The sequence below is a fragment of the Electrophorus electricus genome, chromosome 21 (assembly GCF_041902795.1).
Source record: "Electrophorus electricus isolate QZ-2024a chromosome 21, ASM4190279v1, whole genome shotgun sequence".
NCBI classification, from domain to species: Eukaryota; Metazoa; Chordata; class Actinopteri; order Gymnotiformes; family Gymnotidae; genus Electrophorus; species Electrophorus electricus.
In genome coordinates, this window is record NC_137517.1 from 6,118,430 (window position 1) to 6,145,251 (window position 26,822).

At 41.8% G+C, this 26,822-nt stretch overlaps 1 protein-coding gene across 1 annotated transcript; it reads left to right on the top strand.

Moving 5' to 3' along the window:
• Positions 1-751: 751 nt before the first annotated feature.
• Positions 752-9,427, top strand: rabggta (Rab geranylgeranyltransferase subunit alpha). Its single transcript, XM_026998725.3, has 17 exons — positions 752-954; positions 1,205-1,224; positions 1,384-1,494; positions 1,882-2,006; positions 2,387-2,574; positions 2,906-3,154; positions 4,084-4,167; positions 4,516-4,598; positions 4,703-4,798; positions 4,900-5,005; positions 5,326-5,377; positions 5,517-5,605; positions 6,064-6,152; positions 6,471-6,587; positions 6,731-6,844; positions 6,984-7,071; positions 8,166-9,427. The coding sequence occupies exons 2-17, from the start codon at positions 1,222-1,224 to the stop codon at positions 8,312-8,314; spliced, it is 1,743 nt and encodes a 580-aa protein (XP_026854526.2). The 5' UTR covers positions 752-954; positions 1,205-1,221; the 3' UTR covers positions 8,315-9,427.
• The last annotated feature ends 17,395 nt before the right edge of the window (positions 9,428-26,822 follow it).

Below are 26,822 nucleotides of genomic sequence, written 5' to 3' on the forward strand. Positions count from 1 at the left end.
CTACAAAGTAGTAACAATAAGGGTTCTTTGTCATTGCGTTTTTATTTGTTTGTTTTGCAGGCCAATATGTTCCAGAAGCATCTTGCTTATGTCTTCCATGACCTATGAGTTCTCAGAGGTGCAGTATTAGCAATAGACAGCACATAAAAGATGGTGTTGTGTTTGCAGTCTCTGGCACTTCAGATACATGCAGGTCAGATAACTGACTCTGGGCCTGGGCATGACACAATGGGAGGCTGCCTCTAGCATCCGCACACGAGAAAGCCCTGTGCAATACGATCTGGCAAACCTGCCCTTATTGTCCCACACGTTATTTTCCTCCCCTGCGTGTGCACCTTGTACATGCTTACTGGCTGATTTTGCGCCTGAATGTGGTTTTGAGAATGTAGGTGAAGTAGCATCTGGCCACCTAGACTTTAAACGTATATTAACACAGTTTAAACATGCCACTCATACAGAAGTATAAGATGTTTCCGTTAATGTTTCATCCGAGTTCTTAATCCTACCTACTTGCTTGCGCTAATCTGAGTGTCAGGTAGTTTAAATCAATCTCAGTCAATTTTGCGAAATTTTAAGCGTTGGTTAAATTAAATGTTTTGTTGCTGAGATTGTTTCGAGCAGGTTGGAGAATGGCATCACGCTTCCATCCTCTAGTTTTCCCGTAACATTTCAGCGGTGGCGCTGGCAGCTTGTTCAGCGCTCCACTAGAGGGCGCTGTCGCGCAGAAAGAGACGAAGGGCGCTCAACGCTGACGTCGTAACCAGGGGACGGAAGTGAGATTTGTAGTACTCTACCTACGACGTCAACTTTGCTTCGAGAGCAAACTGCATCGTTCAAGCTCTTATTGTCAGTTTATTTTCCCCTTCCTGCGATCGGAAAACGTTGATCGGCAAAAGGCGCTCTCGGTCAGCAGGGCCTGTCTGTCTCTTGGTTAAACAAGGATTACGTTCGACTGTGAGTGATTATTTTCCCGTTTCCTCATCATAACTGACCCTAGCTGTCTGTGACAGTGCTTATAGTCTACTAGAAAATACGCGTAATTTTGACATTTGAATCATGATTATTTTAGCCACAGTAATTTTATCTACTCGGATCTTAATTCGGCGCTGTGGCGAGACTGCCGCATGGGTGGGTTTGCGCAGGCGCGCTGATTGTTGAGTTACTTGTATTATTCACTTGTATTATTCTTTTCACACATTTGTAGGTCTTCTGCGGTAGACCATGGTGAGCTGTTTTAGCGTTTACGTTTCTTACGTTTCTTTAAGCTTTGCATCCATTACATACACGTCTTTGTTACTCACCCGATTGCATCTCTCTCTCTCTCTCTCTCTCTCTCTCTCTCTCTCTCTCTCTCTCTGTGTCTCCTTCACGCCCCCCCCCCAGCACGGCCGAGTGAAAGTAAAGTCCACTGCTCAGCAGGAGGAGGAGAAGAGGAAAGAGAGGGAGAAGAAGTTAAAAGTGTACCTGTCCGCTCGTGACGCCGTCTTCAGCAAGGTTTGTATTGGAGCTGATGACATTCTGTGTCATATTCATACGCATAAACATTTGTGGCTGAGTGGTTAAGGTACTCGACTTGTAATCGGATTCAAGCCCCACCACCGCCTAGTTGCCACTTTTGGGCCCCAGAGCAAGGCCCTTAAACCCTCAACTGCTCATAATTTTAAGTTGCTTTGGATAAAAGTGTCAGTTAAATGCCATAAAATGTAAATATGCTTGATTTTACTCGCAAGACCTCATACTATCTTTTTTTTTATTTACATATTGCTGGATTATTAGATATTTTTAAGTATATAATGTTTGAATGCATTCTGCTGCATTTAACGATGAAGGACAGTAGTTCTCTCTCACTCCTTGGTGCTCGCTACATCTCCCCCTTTTCAGAAAAGCAACGGTGTTCTGGATGAAGAAGCGCTACAGCTCACCCAGCAGCTCTTGTCTTCGAATCCCGACTTCGCCACCCTGTGGAACTTCAGGAGAGAGATTCTGCTTCACCTGGAAACTGTAAAGTGAGGGAACTCCCAGCATGCTTTGGGTTCTGGTCGTGGGCGAAGCTGCTTTTGAATGCACTTCAGATTAAAGTAGATATGTGGCCTGAGATCAGACTTCCCTTTCTGCTCCCAGTGTTTTTAGAATATTGTGTGGATTGGCTGTTAAACTGCACCGGTGGCGTCATCAGGGTTTATCTCCCTCTCTCTCTCTCTCTCTCTCTCTCCTCTTCCTCTCCCTTCCTCTTCCTCCGTTCAGTTCAAAGTAGCTTTACTTTAGCAAGTCTGTATCGGGTATAGGGTTTAGAGTTCAACGTGCTCTGTGGAAACAGCAGTAATGCTTGTGGATGTTAAATGCTGATGACAAAGTTAACGATAAATTCCCCCCCCCCCCCCCCCAGAGAGGAGGAAGAGATGCAGAAGCTGTATGAGCTGGAGCTCCTCTTCACGGAGTCCTGCCTGAAAGTCAACCCCAAGTCATATGGCAGCTGGCACCACCGCGGCTGGGTGTCGTCGCGCCTGCCGAGGCCTGACTGGCCACGCGAGCTCAGCCTGTGTGACCGCTGCCTCAGCGTGGATGAACGCAACTGTGAGGGCGAGGGTGGAGGGGGGGGGGTGTGCGGAGGAGGAGGGAGGGAAGATGATGAGAATAGAAAAACTACAAGACTCTTTGAGGTTGTTCACTAAATATGTCTAGTCTTACTGTCTCCTCCTGTCAGACTGCCTCTCTCTGAGGGGTTTGAGAAGGTGTGAGATTACATTAAGGCGCTTCCGCTTCTTAATAATGGGCAAATAATAATCTTTGCTAGCTAAATATGAGACCAGTGTATGTAACTAAATTGTATTTATATTAATGTAATCTTAAAGCTCATACTCTCAATCTCTCTCTCTCTTTCTCTCTCTCTCTCTCTCTCTCTCAGTCCACTGCTGGGACTACCGTCGCTTCGTGGTGAAAGCATCCGGCGTTCCCGTGTCCCAGGAGCTGCGGTTCACAGACCGTCTGATTGGCTCTAACTTCTCCAACTACTCCAGCTGGCACTACCGGAGCACTCTGCTGCCTTTGCTGCAGCCAGGGACCCCCTCGCCCTGCCGGAAGCCCGCGCACGTGTCGCCCACTGCCTCGCCACAGACGCACGGCCACCGAGTGTGTGAAGAGCAGCTACTTAAGGGTAGGAAAGGACGATTGCACGCACGCATGCACGCACTCGCTGCCAGACGAGGGCAGTGTTGACTGACCCTTTCACCAGAAACATCACGCTTTCAACTGACTCTCAGATCCAGCACACCATGCACAGAGACTGTAGGGATCATTCATGGAGCTTGGACGTGAATATTGCCGAGGCCACTTTTATTTTTCAGTTACTAATTCTAACAAATTCTGTAGTATCAGTGAATACTTACAGGATAAAGATGATTATGTAGAGTGACAGGTGAGGTGGGTGTACTGGTGTAGTCCTCGTTACTGTCTCTCAGACAGGATTTAGGCCGGAGCTCTTGGGTTTTAAATGCTTCATAGTGGATTGTACTGTGATTACTGGACCCCAAAGCTCACTTCCATACATCACAATATGTGCAAAAACACTTTTTAAAAATGTAGATTTTCTCTTTCTTTTTTTATTGCATAGGAAGCTCTTTCTGCTGTTTCTTTTAGGCAAACAAGAAGTTGTCTTGAGACCTGGACCTTTTCTGGACGATTACAGCAGGCACCCTTTCCCTCTAGGAAATGTCATCTTAGAGCGTTCGTGACATTGAGAACCTCGGGTTGAAAATCGGCACCTCTGGAAACTCTGATCTGGGAGTTAATGCATTGATTGTCAGGCCCCAGTTCTGACAGAACTGTTCCTGCAGGTCCGACTGCTGCTGTGGCCCTTGTTCTGTGAGGGACAGCAGCAGGTCACCTGCACAGAGCAGACATTTCACCTCCGTGTTGTTTAGTCCAGGAGCTGCACCTTGATCCGGTGACGACGCTAGCTTGTTTATATAAATGCTGAACATGTTTGGATTCCAGCTGCAGCCCTGTGTCACACCACTCCCCTGAGTGAACAGTGTTTTTTTTCTCTCTCTCTCTCTCTCTCTCTCTCTCTCTCTCTCTTGCTAGAATATGAGCTGGTGCAGAATGCCTTCTTCACTGACCCTAATGACCAGAGTGCCTGGTTCTACTACCGCTGGCTCCTTGGAAGAGGTTGTTTGTTTGGTGTTGTCTTTTTTTCTTTGGGTGTGGGGGAGTGAGACAGTCTTTCTTCCTACATTCTCTGTCTCTGAATCGGGTAACATTTTTGCCAAAGCACATCTTTTTGGGGGGGTTTTGTTTTGTGAGTGTGCGTGGATGAGTGAGTAAGTCTGAGAGACAGAGAATGTAGGAAGCAGGATTGTATTCGTTACAAGTTTGCCAAAGCATATGTATGTTTTAGTTTTTTCTATGTGAGTGAGTGAGAGACAGAACGTAGGAACATGTACTCTTGTGTCTATAATTTTGTGTGTGTCCCGCCTCACCCTAATCGTATGTGGTGGTCTTTTCTTCGCTGTCCAGCTGAGCGGGAGGAGATGATCAGCTGTGTGTACGTGAGCAGGGAAGGCGAGAGAGTAACCGTGGCCTTCTCCAAGCTTGTCAACGTAAGGCACAGCGCCGCGTTCGGAGAGGAAAAGACACTGGTGTCTTTCATCTGCCTAGATGACGCAGTTGAGCAGGTCACGCAATCTCTCCCTTTCTCTCTCAGGCTCCTGCTGAGGGGCTAGTGTTGGTGTTGGATGGTCAGCCGCAGCAGGTGGAGTGGAGGAGCGTTCACCCTCTGTTCCGTCACAGTCCTGTCTGGGTATCCCTACTTCACACTCAAATTCTGTCCCCTAGTCAGTTTACCTATAAAGTGACATGAACACACAAACTCATTTGTGTGTCTCCTTTTCTCTCTCTCAGCTGTGTGAGCTTCCTCCTGGCTCTATTAGCGACATAAACAATGAGCACAACCTGACAGTGCATTGGACTGAGAAACACACTCACAGAGATTGTGCCCTCTATACAGGTAGGGATGGGTGTGAGTGTGGTGAAGTGCTGGGTTGTTCAGAGCATTTAGCTGACACTTTTATCCAAAGCGACTTACAATTATGACTGAGTACAACCTGAGCAATTGAGGGTTAAGGGTCTTGCTCAGGGGCCCAACAGTGGCAACTTGGCAGTGGTGGGGCTTGAACCAGCAACCTTCCAATTACAAGTCAAGTACCTTAACCACTGAGCTATCAGTTTAGCCAGAACTGGGCAGGAACTAAACCAAACCTGTCTCCTTATTTCAGAAATTCTAAGGCGTATTCAGTATGTCCTGTTTTACCATTTTTCTTTCCTTAGGTCGGCTTGAGAGTTGGTGCCGTGATTCTGCAACTGACCAGGAGCTCTTCAGGTGTGTGTGTGTGTGCATGTGCGCGCATTTGTGTTTCCATTAACACATTTCCTATTTATGATTGAAAGCTTGCAGCTACTTTTTAGGAGTCGTCTAAAGTGCGTGTGTGCGTGTTTGCGTGCGTGCATGTCAATCATAGGAGTGAACTGTCTATAGAGAAGACCTCAGTTCTGCAGTCTGAACTCCAGTCCTGCGGTCAGCTCCTGGAGCTGGAACCTCAAAACAAATGTAAGGGTGTGTGGGGGTGTGTGTGTCAGGACACTTTACCACATATTTTCTAGTGAGGGCTGTTGTATGAAATACTCAGGAAAACAAAAAGATGTCCTGGTTTATTACATTTTTATGTCCCACAGCAAAGCTAGCTGTCTGGAAGACAAGCTTCAGTAATTCCTGGTTCAGTAGATTCGGTGGCCGTGTTTATAGGGTCGTCAGCTATGCGCCTTCATTTGGCCCATGCAGACTACAAGCTGGTTGGACGGTTCTCTGTGTTCACTCGTGTATGAAGGATCAAAGATGTGTTATGTGCAGTCAATGATTCTGATGACTTTGCAATCCATTTTACTGTCCATTTTCTTTGTTGTGGGATTATATCAAAATTGATTTGATATGTTCTTAGTTGCACATGTAATTTAAAAACAAAACCCCTAAAATCTCTCTCTCTCTCCCTCTCTCTCTCCCTCCCCCAGGGTGTCTCTTGACCACGATCCTACTGATGAGAGCTCTGGATCCCTTGGGCCATGAGAGGGAGACCCTTGCTCATTTCCAAACTTTGAAGGTCCCTATACCGCAACGGGACTCTGTCCACACACACCACTGCCTGAATCAGGAACACACTCGTGATGGTCTGGATTGGAGCAGGAATGATAATCCCATGTGTTTAGACATCTCTTACAAGTCTGAACTCGCGTCTGACTGCTTATCTAAAGTCTGATGCCTCTTGCCTACATCCACTGGTGTAATACTAGCGTTCTGTCCACTGCTTGTGTAACCATCCTCAGCATTGCTTTAGTATCAGATATAGTTTGTAACGGTGATGAATGTAGATGTCGAGTGTTTGTTTGCCTCTTGCCTTAACCCTGCATCCCCCCCTCAGGAAGTGGACCCCATGCGTAGCTCCTACTACAGTGATTTGTGCAGTAAGTTTATGATTGAGAACACTATTCTAAAGATGGAGTACGCAGAGGTGCGCGTCTTCAGTCTCTCTGACAAGGTAGGCGAGAGTTGGGTATTCCTTTGCTACGTTATTCGAGTTTACCTTGTGAGTTTATATTTCAGTTCAAGTTAAGTGCTTTCTGTGTCTCGATCACTCATTCGGTCATGATCATTTCTCTCACTCTCTGTCACTCCCTAAAGAACCTGAGTACCCTTTGTCACCTGGATCAACTGCTATTGGTCACTCATATCAATCTGTCATCCAATCAGCTTCTGAAGCTGCCGCCACAGTTTGCCATGTTGCATTGTCTCAAGGTAAAGTCTCAGTTCAGTAACTAATGATTTGGAAATTTATAATGGAAATCTTTGCCCCACTGGGAATGACTCCTTACTCCGCAGTCTCTCTGGTGTTCTCCTTTTGATGTGTCTGGGTTTCTTTCTCTGACTCACCCAGGTGCTGGAGGCTGACAATAATGCCATCGAGAATCTGGAAGGGCTATACCAGCTGCCCAAGCTAGAGGATGTGTCTTTAAGAAACAATCGTATCCTTTCAGCACTGCACATATAATGTGGATTATTTTATATAACCGTGTGAGTTGATTCATCTCCCAGAAAAGGCACCCAGAAGTACACCCCACCCCCTCGCGGTATATAACATTTACAGAATTTAGCTGATGCTTTTTATCCAAAGCGACTTACAATCATGACTGAGTACAGTTTGAGTAATTGAGGGTTAAGGGTCTTGCTCAGGGGCCCAACAGTGGCAACTTGGCAGCGGTGGGGCTTGAACTGGCAACCTTCTGTTTACAAAATAAAAATAAATAAAAACTTATTTAAATAAATAAGATGGATATAGTTTAAATAAGCAAGAGACAGCTTTGCCATTGTGAACCTCACATGCTGAATGGATCCCTTGAAACTTTGGTGAAAGGCATGTTAAAAAATAATAGTGCAGAGCAGGATGGTTGGGTTCAGTACAGTTACTGAGTGATGAGGTAATGGTTGGAAATGTGAGGCATACATGCCGTAACCTGCACATCCCACCATGTACCTGCTACATGAGGTGCTGGGTGACCTCACACGTGTGCAGGACTGGAGGTGCCACGCGATGGGAAAACCGAGAACCTGGACCTGACGATGGGCATCACGCATTCATTTGGTCATAAGAAATATGCTTCATCACCCATCACAAGTATCAGGTCAGAATGCTGATCCGTGATCAGTTACCCCTGACATGAATCAGGTTCAGGAGATGCTTCACTCTGTGTATGTCAGAGGGCTGCTTGGTGTGACGGCTCACGGTGTTCGCGCACAAAGCACAGAGCTAGATAGCACCTCGCAAGGTTCCCACAACGTGAGCAGTCGTGCCTGACCAGACCTTATTAGAAGAAACCGGACCTGCAACACGTTGCATATGACCTTGTGTACCAGTACCTTTATAGATGTACACAGAAGCCCAGCAGCATTGGCAAGAGCTCGCGAGGAGGGCACAGTGACGTGACTCAGAGCAGTGGGGGGGGGGAGGAGTCAGGATTAGTGATTTGGGATGAGTCATGATATAGTCAAAACTTGATCTTTAGGAGAGAATGATGATGATGATGATGATGATTTTTTTTTTTCTTAACCTGCTTGTTAGATATCTCTAAACTCTCTACATTGGAACCCCTCGTATCCTGTCCAAAACTCATCAGACTGGATCTCCGTGGCAACCCTATCACCAAGACTGCCAATATCCAGGCAGAACTGGCTCAGCTGTTACCATCGGTTACTGATCTTTTGATTTGATGGGTCTAAGGACGGCGTGTGTCTGTGTGTGTTTGTGTTTTTTCGTCTCATGTTGTCTATTTATTCCAGTGTATGGGACTCATTAGAACCTGAAGCTGGTTTTAACACTGTAAACTTGCACTGGGCTCAAAGAGACTTCAGATTGTGTGGGTGTGGCCCTTTGGGTGTGTGCCCTTTAGTGTTCATGTTTCATTTTCATTTGCCAACTGCATGCTGATAGATAGAAGATAATATTTTGTGTGTGTGTTTGTATGCGCTTGGCACATGCACATATGTATCTGTGTGTCTAAAGTGGTTTTCATTTAAATTTATGAAGATACTGTATGTGAATCCTAACAGTCTTTCTGATGGTAATGGCAGAGTGTAAGATTAATGAAATGTATTTTCATTTTATGGATTCGGCAAACATCTTGGATAAAGGTCTTCAAGTCTGCACTTTAAATCCAAAGTCTGCTCCTGGATTTTGTAATCACTGATTGTTTTACTGCAGATTTTCCACTTTAACCAGTCTGATACGGCCAATCTTGTTCGTCAACTGTCGAATGACCAGTGACAAAATTCAGGACCAGAAACTGGATGCGGAGTCCTGAACAGAAAAGCTCTGATGTCAGCTAAGCTTCTAGTACAGGCCAACGTGCCTCCATACAATCTAAAAGTCCCTGTAGTCTGCCAGCTGCCACCGCAGCCTACAGGTACAGCAGGTTACGTGTCGTGTGTTGTTTCCTGCTGAAGCTGGCTTGGCCTACAACTTTGGGGCCCTGTCCGTTACATTCCTGCTGATGTCAGTAAAGCAGTACATGCCTGTCAGCTCTACCTTTCCAGACTCCTGTTTTAACTAAGCTGTCTGCCTCCCAGGGACATTTCCTTCCAAACTCGAATGACCAGCTCCAGCTGTGTTTTACTCAACTTTGTGTTTAAGCTGTGTGTGTATCCCTAGTTAAGCCTAAGCATGTACAGAACATATCTATTCCTGAAACTACTATTGCCACAGAATGTGTATTACTATATGAATTTTGTTAGTAAGTATTCACTGCAGTAGATTTAGCCACAATGACCTTTTAAAATCCAACAGTGGCTCCATCATGGTAATTATAATTTTATTTTTCTAGCTAACTGTTTCAATGTGGACTTGTGTTATCAGTTTGCAATTGCAAAAGAGCGTCAGGGTGACACCAGGACATGTTTTTGTGTGCGTTGGCGGTGGGTGTTTCAACTTTTATGGGTGTGGAAGTGTATTTGGTATTATTTTGGCATCGCCATTTGTGAAGAATCACGAGTTGGACGACCACTGCTGTGTGTCTCAATGGAGTCATCACGACAATCACGTTCGGCCAGGTAACCGTTTAACAGGTGAACAGTTTTAACGATTTTAAAGGCTGCCCCCCCCCACAATAAACACACACCCCCACCCATATTTAGAAATATATGGAATCAAAATAAGTTATGAACTTAGACATAGTTGTGGGGCTCTGAGACATTTTTCTGTGGTCTGTAACTAGAGTCAGTTTCATCATCCATAATGGTGATGATTATGATTTTGAGTGCTTTGAAGTTATTTTTACTAGTATTGAGAAGCCCACCCAGCCGCCTCCACTAACTGGCATCTACAGGCCACCAGGACCCTACTCAGAATTTATTAAGGTATTTGCAGGTTTCCTGGCTAGTGTCATGGTGATCTATAATAGTCAGAGTCGTTCTTAGGTGTTCAAAGAAGATTTACTTAGCAGAAGGGAAGAGGTGAAGGCATCAGGAAAGCTTTCTGCCAGGTGTGAGTGAGGCATGCCTTAAAAGATGTAGAAAGGTCTGGATCACAAAACATGCAGACCTATTTTGCGTATCTTAACATCTATATAGAAGAATATCTTTGTTATAGATGAGCTGTGGGAGTTGCAGAGGTGAAACAAGGTCAGTAGACAAGATGGGAACTTAGAGCAGTGGAAGCTCGTCAAGGAGGACCACATGGAAGCTTGTAGAATTAGTTTCATAATTAGAGTACCATATGATGTTCTGTCCACATCTAAAAACTTAAGACAATGGGTTAGTGACTCCTGGATACAGGTCAAGATTGGATAATGCAAGCAGATGTGGATCAGAAACACTGTTCAACTGGAGGTTGTTACTAGTCTTAGGCCAGACCTGATCTTTGGTCATCTTCGTAGAGCCAGGACTCACATCCGAAGCTATAGTTAGGGAGGCCGACGAAAGGAAATACATAGACCTTACTGTCTACTGTTTTCACAGTCACCATTTAGCCTGAAACACCAAAGAAGGAAGATACCCACCTGATGATCCTAATGAAGTGATTATCCATGCTGAAGAACAGCAAATATTCATCTGAGTATTCATTATAATTTAGTGGGACTGTAACAGGAAGTGCTGTGAGATCAACTCTTCTACATAACTGGATTAGAATTATTTGTAGCATTTCTCTATTTATTATCCAGATTAAAAATACATTTGACATTGAGATTAAGTATTAATAGAAACACATCCAAAATGGAAATCTCACTCTTAGTGGGACCATCATTTCACATTGTGTAAAAATATCAGAAAAGTAACACACACACACACACACACACACACACACACACACACACACACACACACACACACACATATCTCAGAGATTTTGTCCATTTTCAAATATAAAAGGCACAGCACTATTTTCAAAAATAAGTTTTGATACAGTATACTGTTTTTATTTGAGATTTGCATGAAGAGTATACAGCATGTATGTCTATAAACGTATACATGTGTGTGTTCAACTGTTACACACAATGACGCAGTGGCCCGCTCTGCTTCGGCTTGCTCTTTACTGCGCTACAGTTCACAGAGAGCTTTTCATGCTGCCTCTTTAGAATGTCTATTTGGCTCTCCAGGTCCTTGCATGCATCCACCACCTTCTCAAAATCCTGGAGCAGCTTCTTGTTTCTCAGCAGGCTGCAGCGCTCGTTCAGGCGCAGATTGTCTGCACGCAGCTTGTCCTTAGCCATCATTACCCCTACCAGAGCTTTCCGCTTGTGTCCGATCATTGCCTTTATCTTGGCCAGACTGGCTCGTTTGGCCGGGATCTCCAGCTCCACAAAGTTGATCCTTTCCTTGAGATGTGTCTGGAACTGAGTGGAGGTAAACAACACAGATTATTTTCTATGCCTTCAAGACTACTGTATAATACATCTTCCCATCCCACTCTGCGGTAATACATTTACTGCATTTTCAGTTTTCAATGGGGGCTTGAAATTTCCAAGATCTGTGGTGGGATGAGGTGGCATTTATGGGATGGATCTTTCTATCTTTTCACTTCTACGTGACAGTTCCATGGCTATCCAAAAAGTCAACAAAAGTTGCACCCACATTAGTCTTAATCTAATGAGTTTAATAAGACTTCATACCACTCTATCGCTCGTAATTCCTTTCTGTATATTAATAAGGTCCTTTTCGCACTCCAGGATCATAGCCTCGTAAATCTGATTATCAGACTTCAGTTTTTCAACTACAGAACCCCTTGTCTTCTCCTCCAGTTCTCTGATATGTTCTTTCCGGCTTTGTACCCTCATCTCCAGGGCCAGGTTCTGTATTTTTGCAGCAGTGAGCTTTTTCTCACTCTTCTGCTCAGCTGCAAGGAGCCGTTTCACCTCAACAAGAGCTGCCCGCTTCCCCAAATGCCGAGCGAGCGCCCCAACGGCTGCTTCTTGCTTCATCATCATGAAGGCTTGCCATTCACAGTCCATCTGCTCCTTCTTCTCCTGGCACTGGGGCCACAGTTCTTCAGCTTGCTGCTGGTAGAGCTGTGATTTGTACTGCCACTGCAACCTCAGGCCCTCTAGAATTTTCAGGCGGTCCTGGTAGCAATGCCGACTCAGCTTTGTAGACACAGGTCTTACCACGTTGTCCCTTTCTAAAGAGTCAGCTATTATCACCTGCAGCTCGCTGTTCAACTGGCAGAGTTCATCCCTTTCTGACAGGAGGCTCTGCAGAAGCGCTTGGTGTTCCTTATACTTAGCTATGTTCTGCTGATAAGGCTCTGTTTAAAAATACATATTAAGACCCTTGACATGAAACCACGTGTTAAAAACCAATAGGAATTAATTGCCATGTAATTTTCCATGGAATGTATAGACTTTACAGTTATTTACCTTTTTTCCCCTCAAACGGTAGTGGAAGGCTACCATTGATTGGAGGTAGAACAAGCGGAGAAACATGTGCGCTGTCTTTACTTTCTGGACTGTGCACACCCACATCAAGAGCCTAAACAAAGTATACAAAGTTTTTTCCACATTAGAATCTACATACTGACGAACACGCACGCATACATATAACCATACTCAAGCTTCCATCATAGCCAAACAACTTTTTATTAAAATGTACTAAAAATGGATTTCTAATTTTTCCACTCTTGAGGTACCAGTACAAATATTTTTAAGGTATCCCATATAAAGGCTCAAAAACACATGCTGCGACATTTCAGCATTTAAATAAAAAATGTATACACATACCTGAACAATGCTTCCATTCTGAGTTCTGTGTCCTATGTTTGTTCTGATTGGTGGCAACTTTGTGCAGCTACTTTGTTCCTTTCTCTTAAGTTGAATATTGGTGGAATCCATAGTGCTACTGGCACCTCTTGTCTTTTGATCTGAATCAATGTCAAGGCACAGATCAATCCTTACCAGCAAAGTAATTATTAATTACATTAAGAAGTGAAAATCTGATTCTGTTGAGGTGAATGTAAATCTTTGCTAACTAGCCTATATGTTCTCAACTGCATGATTGTCCATGTGACTTAATAGCCCCTTTATTGCATCATAATTATGCCACAAGCATCATCTCTAGATCATTATCAACTTACTAAACCTTGCACGGGTCAAGGTTTTTTCCCTTAAGATTTGAATCAGTTTATCTGCTCATTCAACCACACGAAAATCAATCTAATGTGTATCAGAAACAGTACATACTGTAAACTTCACACATGTAAAACCTAATAATGAAAGTTGAAAATCCACAAAGGTAGCGAAGCTAGCTAACATGTAGCTAGCTAGCACAGCACAGTAACTAATATTTTCCATACGCCGCAGGATACAGACATCAAGACGACTAAATATTAGACTATCAGAACACAAGAGCTGTATCTGAAGACCCTATTTTGCCAGTAGCCAAATATTTTATAGAATTGAAATCATAATATCCAAGAGCTTAAATAGATTGATATCGAAACACTTGGTTACAGTTAATTATATTTACAGTTGGAAGAAGAGGCAAAATTTTAAATTGGGAAGCATTTTAGATATGTTCTTTAAACCACGGCACAAGTAGAAATGAATGTAATTTAAATCACACCATGTCGAACTAGATATGAACGGATTAGCCTCTCTTCTTTTTGAAACTTTTCTCTTGAGGATGTGGAAATGTTTATGTGTACAGCTTGCATTTGTTGTACTGAATTCTGCAACTGGGTCTATGTTGGTGCTAGTTTTGATGATGTGACAGGGAGAATTTAACACAACACCTGTAAGCTTTAACTTTGAATCACATTGAGGACAGCATGAACCAAACAATGAACCAAACAGCTTACAATAAAGAAAAGCAAATTATTTAAACTGCATTAACCTCTGTCTTATTTGAGTGTGGAACCTCTGTGCTTTCCTTGCTTCAAGATATAACATCTTCCTTTTAGCCTTTACCATGGAGTGGGACTAATAATTCAAGCTTCAAAATGGGTGGTTGGTGAGGAATATCTGAAGTCTGGACAGACTATCTCCATTTTGTGTGGAGTACCTATTCCAACATTGTCTAAGGTGGCAGTTAAGAGCTTAGGTCAATTATACAATGGAATCCTTAAGGAAATGAATCAAAACAAATAACTAAGTAAAGAAACAATCAAAGGTTTTGATAAACAAGTCTCTTCACATTTTTTTTCAGACATGGGACCATAATAGGTCAGGATCGATATGGTAGCGACAGGCTGATCACAAAACATGCAGACCTATTTTGCGTATCTTAACATCTATATAGAAGAATATCTTTGTTATAGATGAGCTGTGGGAGTTGCAGAGGTGAAACAAGGTCAGTAGACAAGATGGGAACTTAGAGCAGTGGAAGCTCGTCTAGGAGGACCACATGGAAGCTTGTAGAATTAGTTTCATAATTAGAGTACCATATGATGTTCTGTCCACATCTAAAAACTTAAGACAATGGGTTAGTGACTCCTGGATACAGGTCAAGATTGGATAATGCAAGCAGATGTGGATCAGAAACACTGTTCAACTGGAGGTTGTTACTAGTCTTAGGCCAGACCTGATCTTTGGTCATCTTCGTAGAGCCAGGACTCACATCCGAAGCTATAGTTAGGGAGGCCGACGAAAGGAAATACATAGACCTTACTGTCTACTGTTTTCACAGTCACCATTTAGCCTGAAACACCAAAGAAGGAAGATACCCACCTGATGATCCTAATGAAGTGATTATCCATGCTGAAGAACAGCAAATATTCATCTGAGTATTCATTATAATTTAGTGGGACTGTAACAGGAAGTGCTGTGAGATCAACTCTTCTACATAACTGGATTAGAATTATTTGTAGCATTTCTCTATTTATTATCCAGATTAAAAATACATTTGACATTGAGATTAAGTATTAATAGAAACACATCCAAAATGGAAATCTCACTCTTAGTGGGACCATCATTTCACATTGTGTAAAAATATCAGAAAAGTAACACACACACACACACACACACACACACACACACACACACACACACACACACACACATATCTCAGAGATTTTGTCCATTTTCAAATATAAAAGGCACAGCACTATTTTCAAAAATAAGTTTTGATACAGTATACTGTTTTTATTTGAGATTTGCATGAAGAGTATACAGCATGTATGTCTATAAACGTATACATGTGTGTGTTCAACTGTTACACACAATGACGCAGTGGCCCGCTCTGCTTCGGCTTGCTCTTTACTGCGCTACAGTTCACAGAGAGCTTTTCATGCTGCCTCTTTAGAATGTCTATTTGGCTCTCCAGGTCCTTGCATGCATCCACCACCTTCTCAAAATCCTGGAGCAGCTTCTTGTTTCTCAGCAGGCTGCAGCGCTCGTTCAGGCGCAGATTGTCTGCACGCAGCTTGTCCTTAGCCATCATTACCCCTACCAGAGCTTTCCGCTTGTGTCCGATCATTGCCTTTATCTTGGCCAGACTGGCTCGTTTGGCCGGGATCTCCAGCTCCACAAAGTTGATCCTTTCCTTGAGATGTGTCTGGAACTGAGTGGAGGTAAACAACACAGATTATTTTCTATGCCTTCAAGACTACTGTATAATACATCTTCCCATCCCACTCTGCGGTAATACATTTACTGCATTTTCAGTTTTCAATGGGGGCTTGAAATTTCCAAGATCTGTGGTGGGATGAGGTGGCATTTATGGGATGGATCTTTCTATCTTTTCACTTCTACGTGACAGTTCCATGGCTATCCAAAAAGTCAACAAAAGTTGCACCCACATTAGTCTTAATCTAATGAGTTTAATAAGACTTCATACCACTCTATCGCTCGTAATTCCTTTCTGTATATTAATAAGGTCCTTTTCGCACTCCAGGATCATAGCCTCGTAAATCTGATTATCAGACTTCAGTTTTTCAACTACAGAACCCCTTGTCTTCTCCTCCAGTTCTCTGATATGTTCTTTCCGGCTTTGTACCCTCATCTCCAGGGCCAGGTTCTGTATTTTTGCAGCAGTGAGCTTTTTCTCACTCTTCTGCTCAGCTGCAAGGAGCCGTTTCACCTCAACAAGAGCTGCCCGCTTCCCCAAATGCCGAGCGAGCGCCCCAACGGCTGCTTCTTGCTTCATCATCATGAAGGCTTGCCATTCACAGTCCATCTGCTCCTTCTTCTCCTGGCACTGGGGCCACAGTTCTTCAGCTTGCTGCTGGTAGAGCTGTGATTTGTACTGCCACTGCAACCTCAGGCCCTCTAGAATTTTCAGGCGGTCCTGGTAGCAATGCCGACTCAGCTTTGTAGACACAGGTCTTACCACGTTGTCCCTTTCTAAAGAGTCAGCTATTATCACCTGCAGCTCGCTGTTCAACTGGCAGAGTTCATCCCTTTCTGACAGGAGGCTCTGCAGAAGCGCTTGGTGTTCCTTATACTTAGCTATGTTCTGCTGATAAGGCTCTGTTTAAAAATACATATTAAGACCCTTGACATGAAACCACGTGTTAAAAACCAATAGGAATTAATTGCCATGTAATTTTCCATGGAATGTATAGACTTTACAGTTATTTACCTTTTTTCCCCTCAAACGGTAGTGGAAGGCTACCATTGATTGGAGGTAGAACAAGCGGAGAAACATGTGCGCTGTCTTTACTTTCTGGACTGTGCACACCCACATCAAGAGCCTAAACAAAGTATACAAAGTTTTTTCCACATTAGAATCTACATACTGACGAACACGCACGCATATATATAACCATACTCAAGCTTCCATCATAGCCAAACAACTTTTTATTAAAATGTACTAAAAATGGATTTCTAATTTTTCCACTCTTGAGGTACCAGTACAAATATTTTTAAGGTATCCCATATAAAGGCTCAAAAACACATGCTGCGACATTTCAGCATTTAAATAAAAAGTGTATACACATACCTGAACAATGCTTCCATTCTGAGTTCTGTGTCCTATGTTTGTTCTGATTGGTGGCAACTTTGTGCAGCTACTTTGTTCCTTTCTCTTAAGTTGAATATTGGTGGAATCCATAGTGCTACTGGCACCTCTTGTCTTTTGATCTGAATCAATGTCAAGGCACAGATCAATCCTTACCAGCAAAGTAATTATTAATTACATTAAGAAGTGAAAATCTGATTCTGTTGAGGTGAATGTAAATCTTTGCTAACTAGCCTATATGTTCTCAACTGCATGATTGTCCATGTGACTTAATAGCCCCTTTATTGCATCATAATTATGCCACAAGCATCATCTCTAGATCATTATCAACTTACTAAACCTTGCACGGGTCAAGGTTTTTTCCCTTAAGATTTGAATCAGTTTATCTGCTCATTCAACCACACGAAAATCAATCTAATGTGTATCAGAAACAGTACATACTGTAAACTTCACACATGTAAAACCTAATAATGAAAGTTGAAAATCCACAAAGGTAGCGAAGCTAGCTAACATGTAGCTAGCTAGCACAGCACAGTAACTAATATTTTCCATACGCCGCAGGATACAGACATCAAGACGACTAAATATTAGACTATCAGAACACAAGAGCTGTATCTGAAGACCCTATTTTGCCAGTAGCCAAATATTTTATAGAATTGAAATCATAATATCCAAGAGCTTAAATAGATTGATATCGAAACACTTGGTTACAGTTAATTATATTTACAGTTGGAAGAAGAGGCAAAATTTTAAATTGGGAAGCATTTTAGATATGTTCTTTAAACCACGGCACAAGTAGAAATGAATGTAATTTAAATCACACCATGTCGAACTAGATATGAACGGATTAGCCTCTCTTCTTTTTGAAACTTTTCTCTTGAGGATGTGGAAATGTTTATGTGTACAGCTTGCATTTGTTGTACTGAATTCTGCAACTGGGTCTATGTTGGTGCTAGTTTTGATGATGTGACAGGGAGAATTTAACACAACACCTGTAAGCTTTAACTTTGAATCACATTGAGGACAGCATGAACCAAACAATGAACCAAACAGCTTACAATAAAGAAAAGCAAATTATTTAAACTGCATTAACCTCTGTCTTATTTGAGTGTGGAACCTCTGTGCTTTCCTTGCTTCAAGATATAACATCTTCCTTTTAGCCTTTACCATGGAGTGGGACTAATAATTCAAGCTTCAAAATGGGTGGTTGGTGAGGAATATCTGAAGTCTGGACAGACTATCTCCATTTTGTGTGGAGTACCTATTCCAACATTGTCTAAGGTGGCAGTTAAGAGCTTAGGTCAATTATACAATGGAATCCTTAAGGAAATGAATCAAAACAAATAACTAAGTAAAGAAACAATCAAAGGTTTTGATAAACAAGTCTCTTCACATTTTTTTTCAGACATGGGACCATAATAGGTCAGGATCGATATGGTAGCGACAGGCTGATCACAAAACATGCAGACCTATTTTGCGTATCTTAACATCTATATAGAAGAATATCTTTGTTATAGATGAGCTGTGGGAGTTGCAGAGGTGAAACAAGGTCAGTAGACAAGATGGGAACTTAGAGCAGTGGAAGCTCGTCTAGGAGGACCACATGGAAGCTTGTAGAATTAGTTTCATAATTAGAGTACCATATGATGTTCTGTCCACATCTAAAAACTTAAGACAATGGGTTAGTGACTCCTGGATACAGGTCAAGATTGGATAATGCAAGCAGATGTGGATCAGAAACACTGTTCAACTGGAGGTTGTTACTAGTCTTAGGCCAGACCTGATCTTTGGTCATCTTCGTAGAGCCAGGACTCACATCCGAAGCTATAGTTAGGGAGGCCGACGAAAGGAAATACATAGACCTTACTGTCTACTGTTTTCACAGTCACCATTTAGCCTGAAACACCAAAGAAGGAAGATACCCACCTGATGATCCTAATGAAGTGATTATCCATGCTGAAGAACAGCAAATATTCATCTGAGTATTCATTATAATTTAGTGGGACTGTAACAGGAAGTGCTGTGAGATCAACTCTTCTACATAACTGGATTAGAATTATTTGTAGCATTTCTCTATTTATTATCCAGATTAAAAATACATTTGACATTGAGATTAAGTATTAATAGAAACACATCCAAAATGGAAATCTCACTCTTAGTGGGACCATCATTTCACATTGTGTAAAAATATCAGAAAAGTAACACACACACACACACACACACACACACACACACACACACACACACACACACACACACACACACACACACATATCTCAGAGATTTTGTCCATTTTCAAATATAAAAGGCACAGCACTATTTTCAAAAATAAGTTTTGATACAGTATACTGTTTTTATTTGAGATTTGCATGAAGAGTATACAGCATGTATGTCTATAAACGTATACATGTGTGTGTTCAACTGTTACACACAATGACGCAGTGGCCCGCTCTGCTTCGGCTTGCTCTTTACTGCGCTACAGTTCACAGAGAGCTTTTCATGCTGCCTCTTTAGAATGTCTATTTGGCTCTCCAGGTCCTTGCATGCATCCACCACCTTCTCAAAATCCTGGAGCAGCTTCTTGTTTCTCAGCAGGCTGCAGCGCTCGTTCAGGCGCAGATTGTCTGCACGCAGCTTGTCCTTAGCCATCATTACCCCTACCAGAGCTTTCCGCTTGTGTCCGATCATTGCCTTTATCTTGGCCAGACTGGCTCGTTTGGCCGGGATCTCCAGCTCCACAAAGTTGATCCTTTCCTTGAGATGTGTCTGGAACTGAGTGGAGGTAAATAACACAGATTATTTTCTATGCCTTCAAGACTACTGTATAATACATCTTCCCATCCCACTCTGCGGTAATACATTTACTGCATTTTCAGTTTTCAATGGGGGCTTGAAATTTCCAAGATCTGTGGTGGGATGAGGTGGCATTTATGGGATGGATCTTTCTATCTTTTCACTTCTACGTGACAGTTCCATGGCTATCCAAAAAGTCAACAAAAGTTGCACCCACATTAGTCTTAATCTAATGAGTTTAATAAGACTTCATACCACTCTATCGCTCGTAATTCCTTTCTGTATATTAATAAGGTCCTTTTCGCACTCCAGGATCATAGCCTCGTAAATCTGATTATCAGACTTCAGTTTTTCAACTACAGAACCCCTTGTCTTCTCCTCCAGTTCTCTGATATGTTCTTTCCGGCTTTGTACCCTCATCTCCAGGGCCAGGTTCTGTATTTTTGCAGCAGTGAGCTTTTTCTCACTCTTCTGCTCAGCTGCAAGGAGCCGTTTCACCTCAACAAGAGCTGCCCGCTTCCCCAAATGCCGAGCGAGCGCCCCAACGGCTGCTTCTTGCTTCATCATCATGAAGGCTTGCCATTCACAGTCCATCTGCTCCTTCTTCTCCTGGCACTGGGGCCACAGTTCTTCAGCTTGCTGCTGGTAGAGCTGTGATTTGTACTGCCACTGCAACCTCAGGCCCTCTAGAATTTTCAGGCGGTCCTGGTAGCAATGCCGACTCAGCTTTGTAGACACAGGTCTTACCACGTTGTCCCTTTCTAAAGAGTCAGCTATTATCACCTGCAGCTCGCTGTTCAACTGGCAGAGTTCATCCCTTTCTGACAGGAGGCTCTGCAGAAGCGCTTGGTGTTCCTTATACTTAGCTATGTTCTGCTGATAAGGCTCTGTTTAAAAATACATATTAAGACCCTTGACATGAAACCACGTGTTAAAAACCAATAGGAATTAATTGCCATGTAATTTTCCATGGAATGTATAGACTTTACAGTTATTTACCTTTTTTCCCCTCAAACGGTAGTGGAAGGCTACCATTGATTGGAGGTAGAACAAGCGGAGAAACATGTGCGCTGTCTTTACTTTCTGGACTGTGCACACCCACATCAAGAGCCTAAACAAAGTATACAAAGTTTTTTCCACACTAGAATCTACATACTGACAAACACGCACGCATATATATATAACCATACACAAGCTTCCATCATAGCCAAACAACTTTTTATTAAAATGTACTAAAAATGGATTTCTAATTTTTCCACTCTTGAGGTACCAGTACAAATATTTTTAAGGTATCCCATATAAAGGCTCAAAAACACATGCTGCGACATTTCAGCATTTAAATAAAAAGTGTATACACATACCTGAACAATGTTTCCATTCTGAGTTCTGTGTCCTATGTTTGTTCTGATTGGTGGCAACTTTGTGCAGCTACTTTGTTCCTTTCTCTTAAGTTGAATATTGGTGGAATCCATAGTGCTACTGGCACCTCTTGTCTTTTGATCTGAATCAATGTCAAGGCACAGATCAATCCTTACCAGCAAAGTAATTATTAATTACATTAAGAAGTGAAAATCTGATTCTGTTGAGGTGAATGTAAATCTTTGCTAACTAGCCTATATGTTCTCAACTGCATGATTGTCCATGTGACTTAATAGCCCCTTTATTGCATCATAATTATGCCACAAGCATCATCTCTAGATCATTATCAACTTACTAAACCTTGCACGGGTCAAGGTTTTTTCCCTTAAGGTTTGAATCAGTTTATCTGCTCATTCAACCACACGAAAATCAATCTAATGTGTATCAGAAACAGTACACACTGTAAACTTCACACATGTAAAACCTAATAATGAAAGTTGAAAATCCACAAAGGTAGCGAAGCTAGCTAACATGTAGCTAGCTAGCACAGCACAGTAACTAATATTTTCCATACGCCGCAGGATACAGACATCAAGACGACTAAATATTAAACTATCAGAACACAAGAGCTGTATCTGAAGACCCTATTTTGCCAGTAGCCAAATATTTTATAGAATTGAAATCATAATATCCAAGAGCTTAAATAGATTGATATCGAAACACTTGGTTACAGTTAATTATATTTACAGTTGGAAGAAGAGGCAAAATTTTAAATTGGGAAGCATTTTAGATATGTTCTTTAAACCACGGCACAAGTAGAAATGAATGTAATTTAAATCACACCATGTCGAACTAGATATGAACGAATTAGCCTCTCTTCTTTTTGAAACTTTTCTCTTGAGGATGTGGAAATGTTTATGTGTACAGCTTGCATTTGTTGTACTGAATTCTGCAACTGGGTCTATGTTGGTGCTAGTTTTGATGATGTGACAGGGAGAATTTAACACAACACCTGTAAGCTTTAACTTTGAATCACATTGAGGACAGCATGAACCAAACAATGAACCAAACAGCTTACAATAAAGAAAAGCAAATTATTTAAACTGCATTAACCTCTGGCTTATTTGAGTGTGGAACCTCTGTGCTTTCCTTGCTTCAAGATATAACATCTTCCTTTTAGCCTTTACCATGGAGTGGGACTAATAATTCAAGCTTCAAAATGGGTGGTTGGTGAGGAATATCTGAAGTCTGGACAGACTATCTCCATTTTGTGTGGAGTACCTATTCCAACATTGTCTAAGGTGGCAGTTAAGAGCTTAGGTCAATTATACAATGGAATCCTTAAGGAAATGAATCAAAACAAATAACTAAGTAAAGAAACAATCAAAGGTTTTGATAAACAAGTCTCTTCACATTTTTTTTCAGACATGGGACCATAATAGGTCAGGATCAATATGGTAGCGACAGGCTGATCACAAAACATGCAGACCTATTTTGCGTATCTTAACATCTATATAGAAGAATATCTTTGTTATAGATGAGCTGTGGGAGTTGCAGAGGTGAAACAAGGTCAGTAGACAAGATGGGAACTTAGAGCAGTGGAAGCTCGTCTAGGAGGACCACATGGAAGCTTGTAGAATTAGTTTCATAATTAGAGTACCATATGATGTTCTGTCCACATCTAAAAACTTAAGACAATGGGTTAGTGACTCCTGGATACAGGTCAAGATTGGATAATGCAAGCAGATGTGGATCAGAAACACTGTTCAACTGGAGGTTGTTACTAGTCTTAGGCCAGACCTGATCTTTGGTCATCTTCGTAGAGCCAGGACTCACATCCGAAGCTATAGTTAGGGAGGCCGACGAAAGGAAATACATAGACCTTACTGTCTACTGTTTTCACAGTCACCATTTAGCCTGAAACACCAAAGAAGGAAGATACCCACCTGATGATCCTAATGAAGTGATTATCCATGCTGAAGAACAGCAAATATTCATCTGAGTATTCATTATAATTTAGTGGGACTGTAACAGGAAGTGCTGTGAGATCAACTCTTCTACATAACTGGATTAGAATTATTTGTAGCATTTCTCTATTTATTATCCAGATTAAAAATACATTTGACATTGAGATTAAGTATTAATAGAAACACATCCAAAATGGAAATCTCACTCTTAGTGGGACCATCATTTCACATTGTGTAAAAATATCAGAAAAGTAACACACACACACACACACACACACACACACACACACACACACACACACACACACACACATATCTCAGAGATTTTGTCCATTTTCAAATATAAAAGGCACAGCACTATTTTCAAAAATAAGTTTTGATACAGTATACTGTTTTTATTTGAGATTTGCATGAAGAGTATACAGCATGTATGTCTATAAACGTATACATGTGTGTGTTCAACTGTTACACACAATGACGCAGTGGCCCGCTCTGCTTCGGCTTGCTCTTTACTGCGCTACAGTTCACAGAGAGCTTTTCATGCTGCCTCTTTAGAATGTCTATTTGGCTCTCCAGGTCCTTGCATGCATCCACCACCTTCTCAAAATCCTGGAGCAGCTTCTTGTTTCTCAGCAGGCTGCAGCGCTCGTTCAGGCGCAGATTGTCTGCACGCAGCTTGTCCTTAGCCATCATTACCCCTACCAGAGCTTTCCGCTTGTGTCCGATCATTGCCTTTATCTTGGCCAGACTGGCTCGTTTGGCCGGGATCTCCAGCTCCACAAAGTTGATCCTTTCCTTGAGATGTGTCTGGAACTGAGTGGAGGTAAACAACACAGATTATTTTCTATGCCTTCAAGACTACTGTATAATACATCTTCCCATCCCACTCTGCGGTAATACATTTACTGCATTTTCAGTTTTCAATGGGGGCTTGAAATTTCCAAGATCTGTGGTGGAATGAGGTGGCATTTATGGGATGGATCTTTCTATCTTTTCACTTCTACGTGACAGTTCCATGGCTATCCAAAAAGTCAACAAAAGTTGCACCCACATTAGTCTTAATCTAATGAGTTTAATAAGACTTCATACCACTCTATCGCTCGTAATTCCTTTCTGTATATTAATAAGGTCCTTTTCGCACTCCAGGATCATAGCCTCGTAAATCTGATTATCAGACTTCAGTTTTTCAACTACAGAACCCCTTGTCTTCTCCTCCAGTTCTCTGATATGTTCTTTCCGGCTTTGTACCCTCATCTCCAGGGCCAGGTTCTGTATTTTTGCAGCAGTGAGCTTTTTCTCACTCTTCTGCTCAGCTGCAAGGAGCCGTTTCACCTCAACAAGAGCTGCCCGCTTCCCCAAATGCCGAGCGAGCGCCCCAACGGCTGCTTCTTGCTTCATCATCATGAAGGCTTGCCATTCACAGTCCATCTGCTCCTTCTTCTCCTGGCACTGGGGCCACAGTTCTTCAGCTTGCTGCTGGTAGAGCTGTGATTTGTACTGCCACTGCAACCTCAGGCCCTCTAGAATTTTCAGGCGGTCCTGGTAGCAATGCCGACTCAGCTTTGTAGACACAGGTCTTACCACGTTGTCCCTTTCTAAAGAGTCAGCTATTATCACCTGCAGCTCGCTGTTCAACTGGCAGAGTTCATCCCTTTCTGACAGGAGGCTCTGCAGAAGCGCTTGGTGTTCCTTATACTTAGCTATGTTCTGCTGATAAGGCTCTGTTTAAAAATACATATTAAGACCCTTGACATGAAACCACGTGTTAAAAACCAATAGGAATTAATTGCCATGTAATTTTCCATGGAATGTATAGACTTTACAGTTATTTACCTTTTTTCCCCTCAAACGGTAGTGGAAGGCTACCATTGATTGGAGGTAGAACAAGCGGAGAAACATGTGCGCTGTCTTTACTTTCTGGACTGTGCACACCCACATCAAGAGCCTAAACAAAGTATACAAAGTTTTTTCCACACTAGAATCTACATACTGACAAACACGCACGCATATATATATATAACCATACACAAGCTTCCATCATAGCCAAACAACTTTTTATTAAAATGTACTAAAAATGGATTTCTAATTTTTCCACTCTTGAGGTACCAGTACAAATATTTTTAAGGTATCCCATATAAAGGCTCAAAAACACATGCTGCGACATTTCAGCATTTAAATAAAAAGTGTATACACATACCTGAACAATGTTTCCATTCCGAGTTCTGTGTCCTATGTTTGTTCTGATTGGTGGCAACTTTGTGCAGCTACTTTGTTCCTTTCTCTTAAGTTGAATATTGGTGGAATCCATAGTGCTACTGGCACCTCTTGTCTTTTGATCTGAATCAATGTCAAGGCACAGATCAATCCTTACCAGCAAAGTAATTATTAATTACATTAAGAAGTGAAAATCTGATTCTGTTGAGGTGAATGTAAATCTTTGCTAACTAGCCTATATGTTCTCAACTGCATGATTGTCCATGTGACTTAATAGCCCCTTTATTGCATCATAATTATGCCACAAGCATCATCTCTAGATCATTATCAACTTACTAAACCTTGCACGGGTCAAGGTTTTTTCCCTTTAGGTTTGAATCAGTTTATCTGCTCATTCAACCACACGAAAATCAATCTAATGTGTATCAGAAACAGTACACACTGTAAACTTCACACATGTAAAACCTAATAATGAAAGTTGAAAATCCACAAAGGTAGCGAAGCTAGCTAACATGTAGCTAGCTAGCACAGCACAGTAACTAATATTTTCCATATGCCGCAGGATACAGACATCAAGACGACTAAATATTAGACTATCAGAACACAAGAGCTGTATCTGAAGACCCTATTTTGCCAGTAGCCAAATATTTTATAGAATTGAAATCATAATATCCAAGAGCTTAAATAGATTGATATCGAAACACTTGGTTACAGTTAATTATATTTACAGTTGGAAGAAGAGGCAAAATTTTAAATTGGGAAGCATTTTAGATATGTTCTTTAAACCACGGCACAAGTAGAAATGAATGTAATTTAAATCACACCATGTCGAACTAGATATGAACGGATTAGCCTCTCTTCTTTTTGAAACTTTTCTCTTGAGGATGTGGAAATGTTTATGTGTACAGCTTGCATTTGTTGTACTGAATTCTGCAACTGGGTCTATGTTGGTGCTAGTTTTGATGATGTGACAGGGAGAATTTAACACAACACCTGTAAGCTTTAACTTTGAATCACATTGAGGACAGCATGAACCAAACAATGAACCAAACAGCTTACAATAAAGAAAAGCAAATTATTTAAACTGCATTAACCTCTGGCTTATTTGAGTGTGGAACCTCTGTGCTTTCCTTGCTTCAAGATATAACATCTTCCTTTTAGCCTTTACCATGGAGTGGGACTAATAATTCAAGCTTCAAAATGGGTGGTTGGTGAGGAATATCTGAAGTCTGGACAGACTATCTCCATTTTGTGTGGAGTACCTATTCCAACATTGTCTAAGGTGGCAGTTAAGAGCTTAGGTCAATTATACAATGGAATCCTTAAGGAAATGAATCAAAACAAATAACTAAGTAAAGAAACAATCAAAGGTTTTGATAAACAAGTCTCTTCACATTTTTTTTCAGACATGGGACCATAATAGGTCAGGATCGATATGGTAGCGACAGGCTGATCACAAAACATGCAGACCTATTTTGCGTATCTTAACATCTATATAGAAGAAT

Bases quoted from the DNA above. Each gene is read 5' to 3' on its own strand.
- rabggta (XM_026998725.3), top strand. The intron at 3,155-4,083 runs GTAGGAAAGGAC...CTCTCTTGCTAG, and splicing joins TGAAGAGCAGCTACTTAAGG to AATATGAGCTGGTGCAGAAT. The intron at 6,845-6,983 runs GTAAAGTCTCAG...TGACTCACCCAG, and splicing joins CCATGTTGCATTGTCTCAAG to GTGCTGGAGGCTGACAATAA.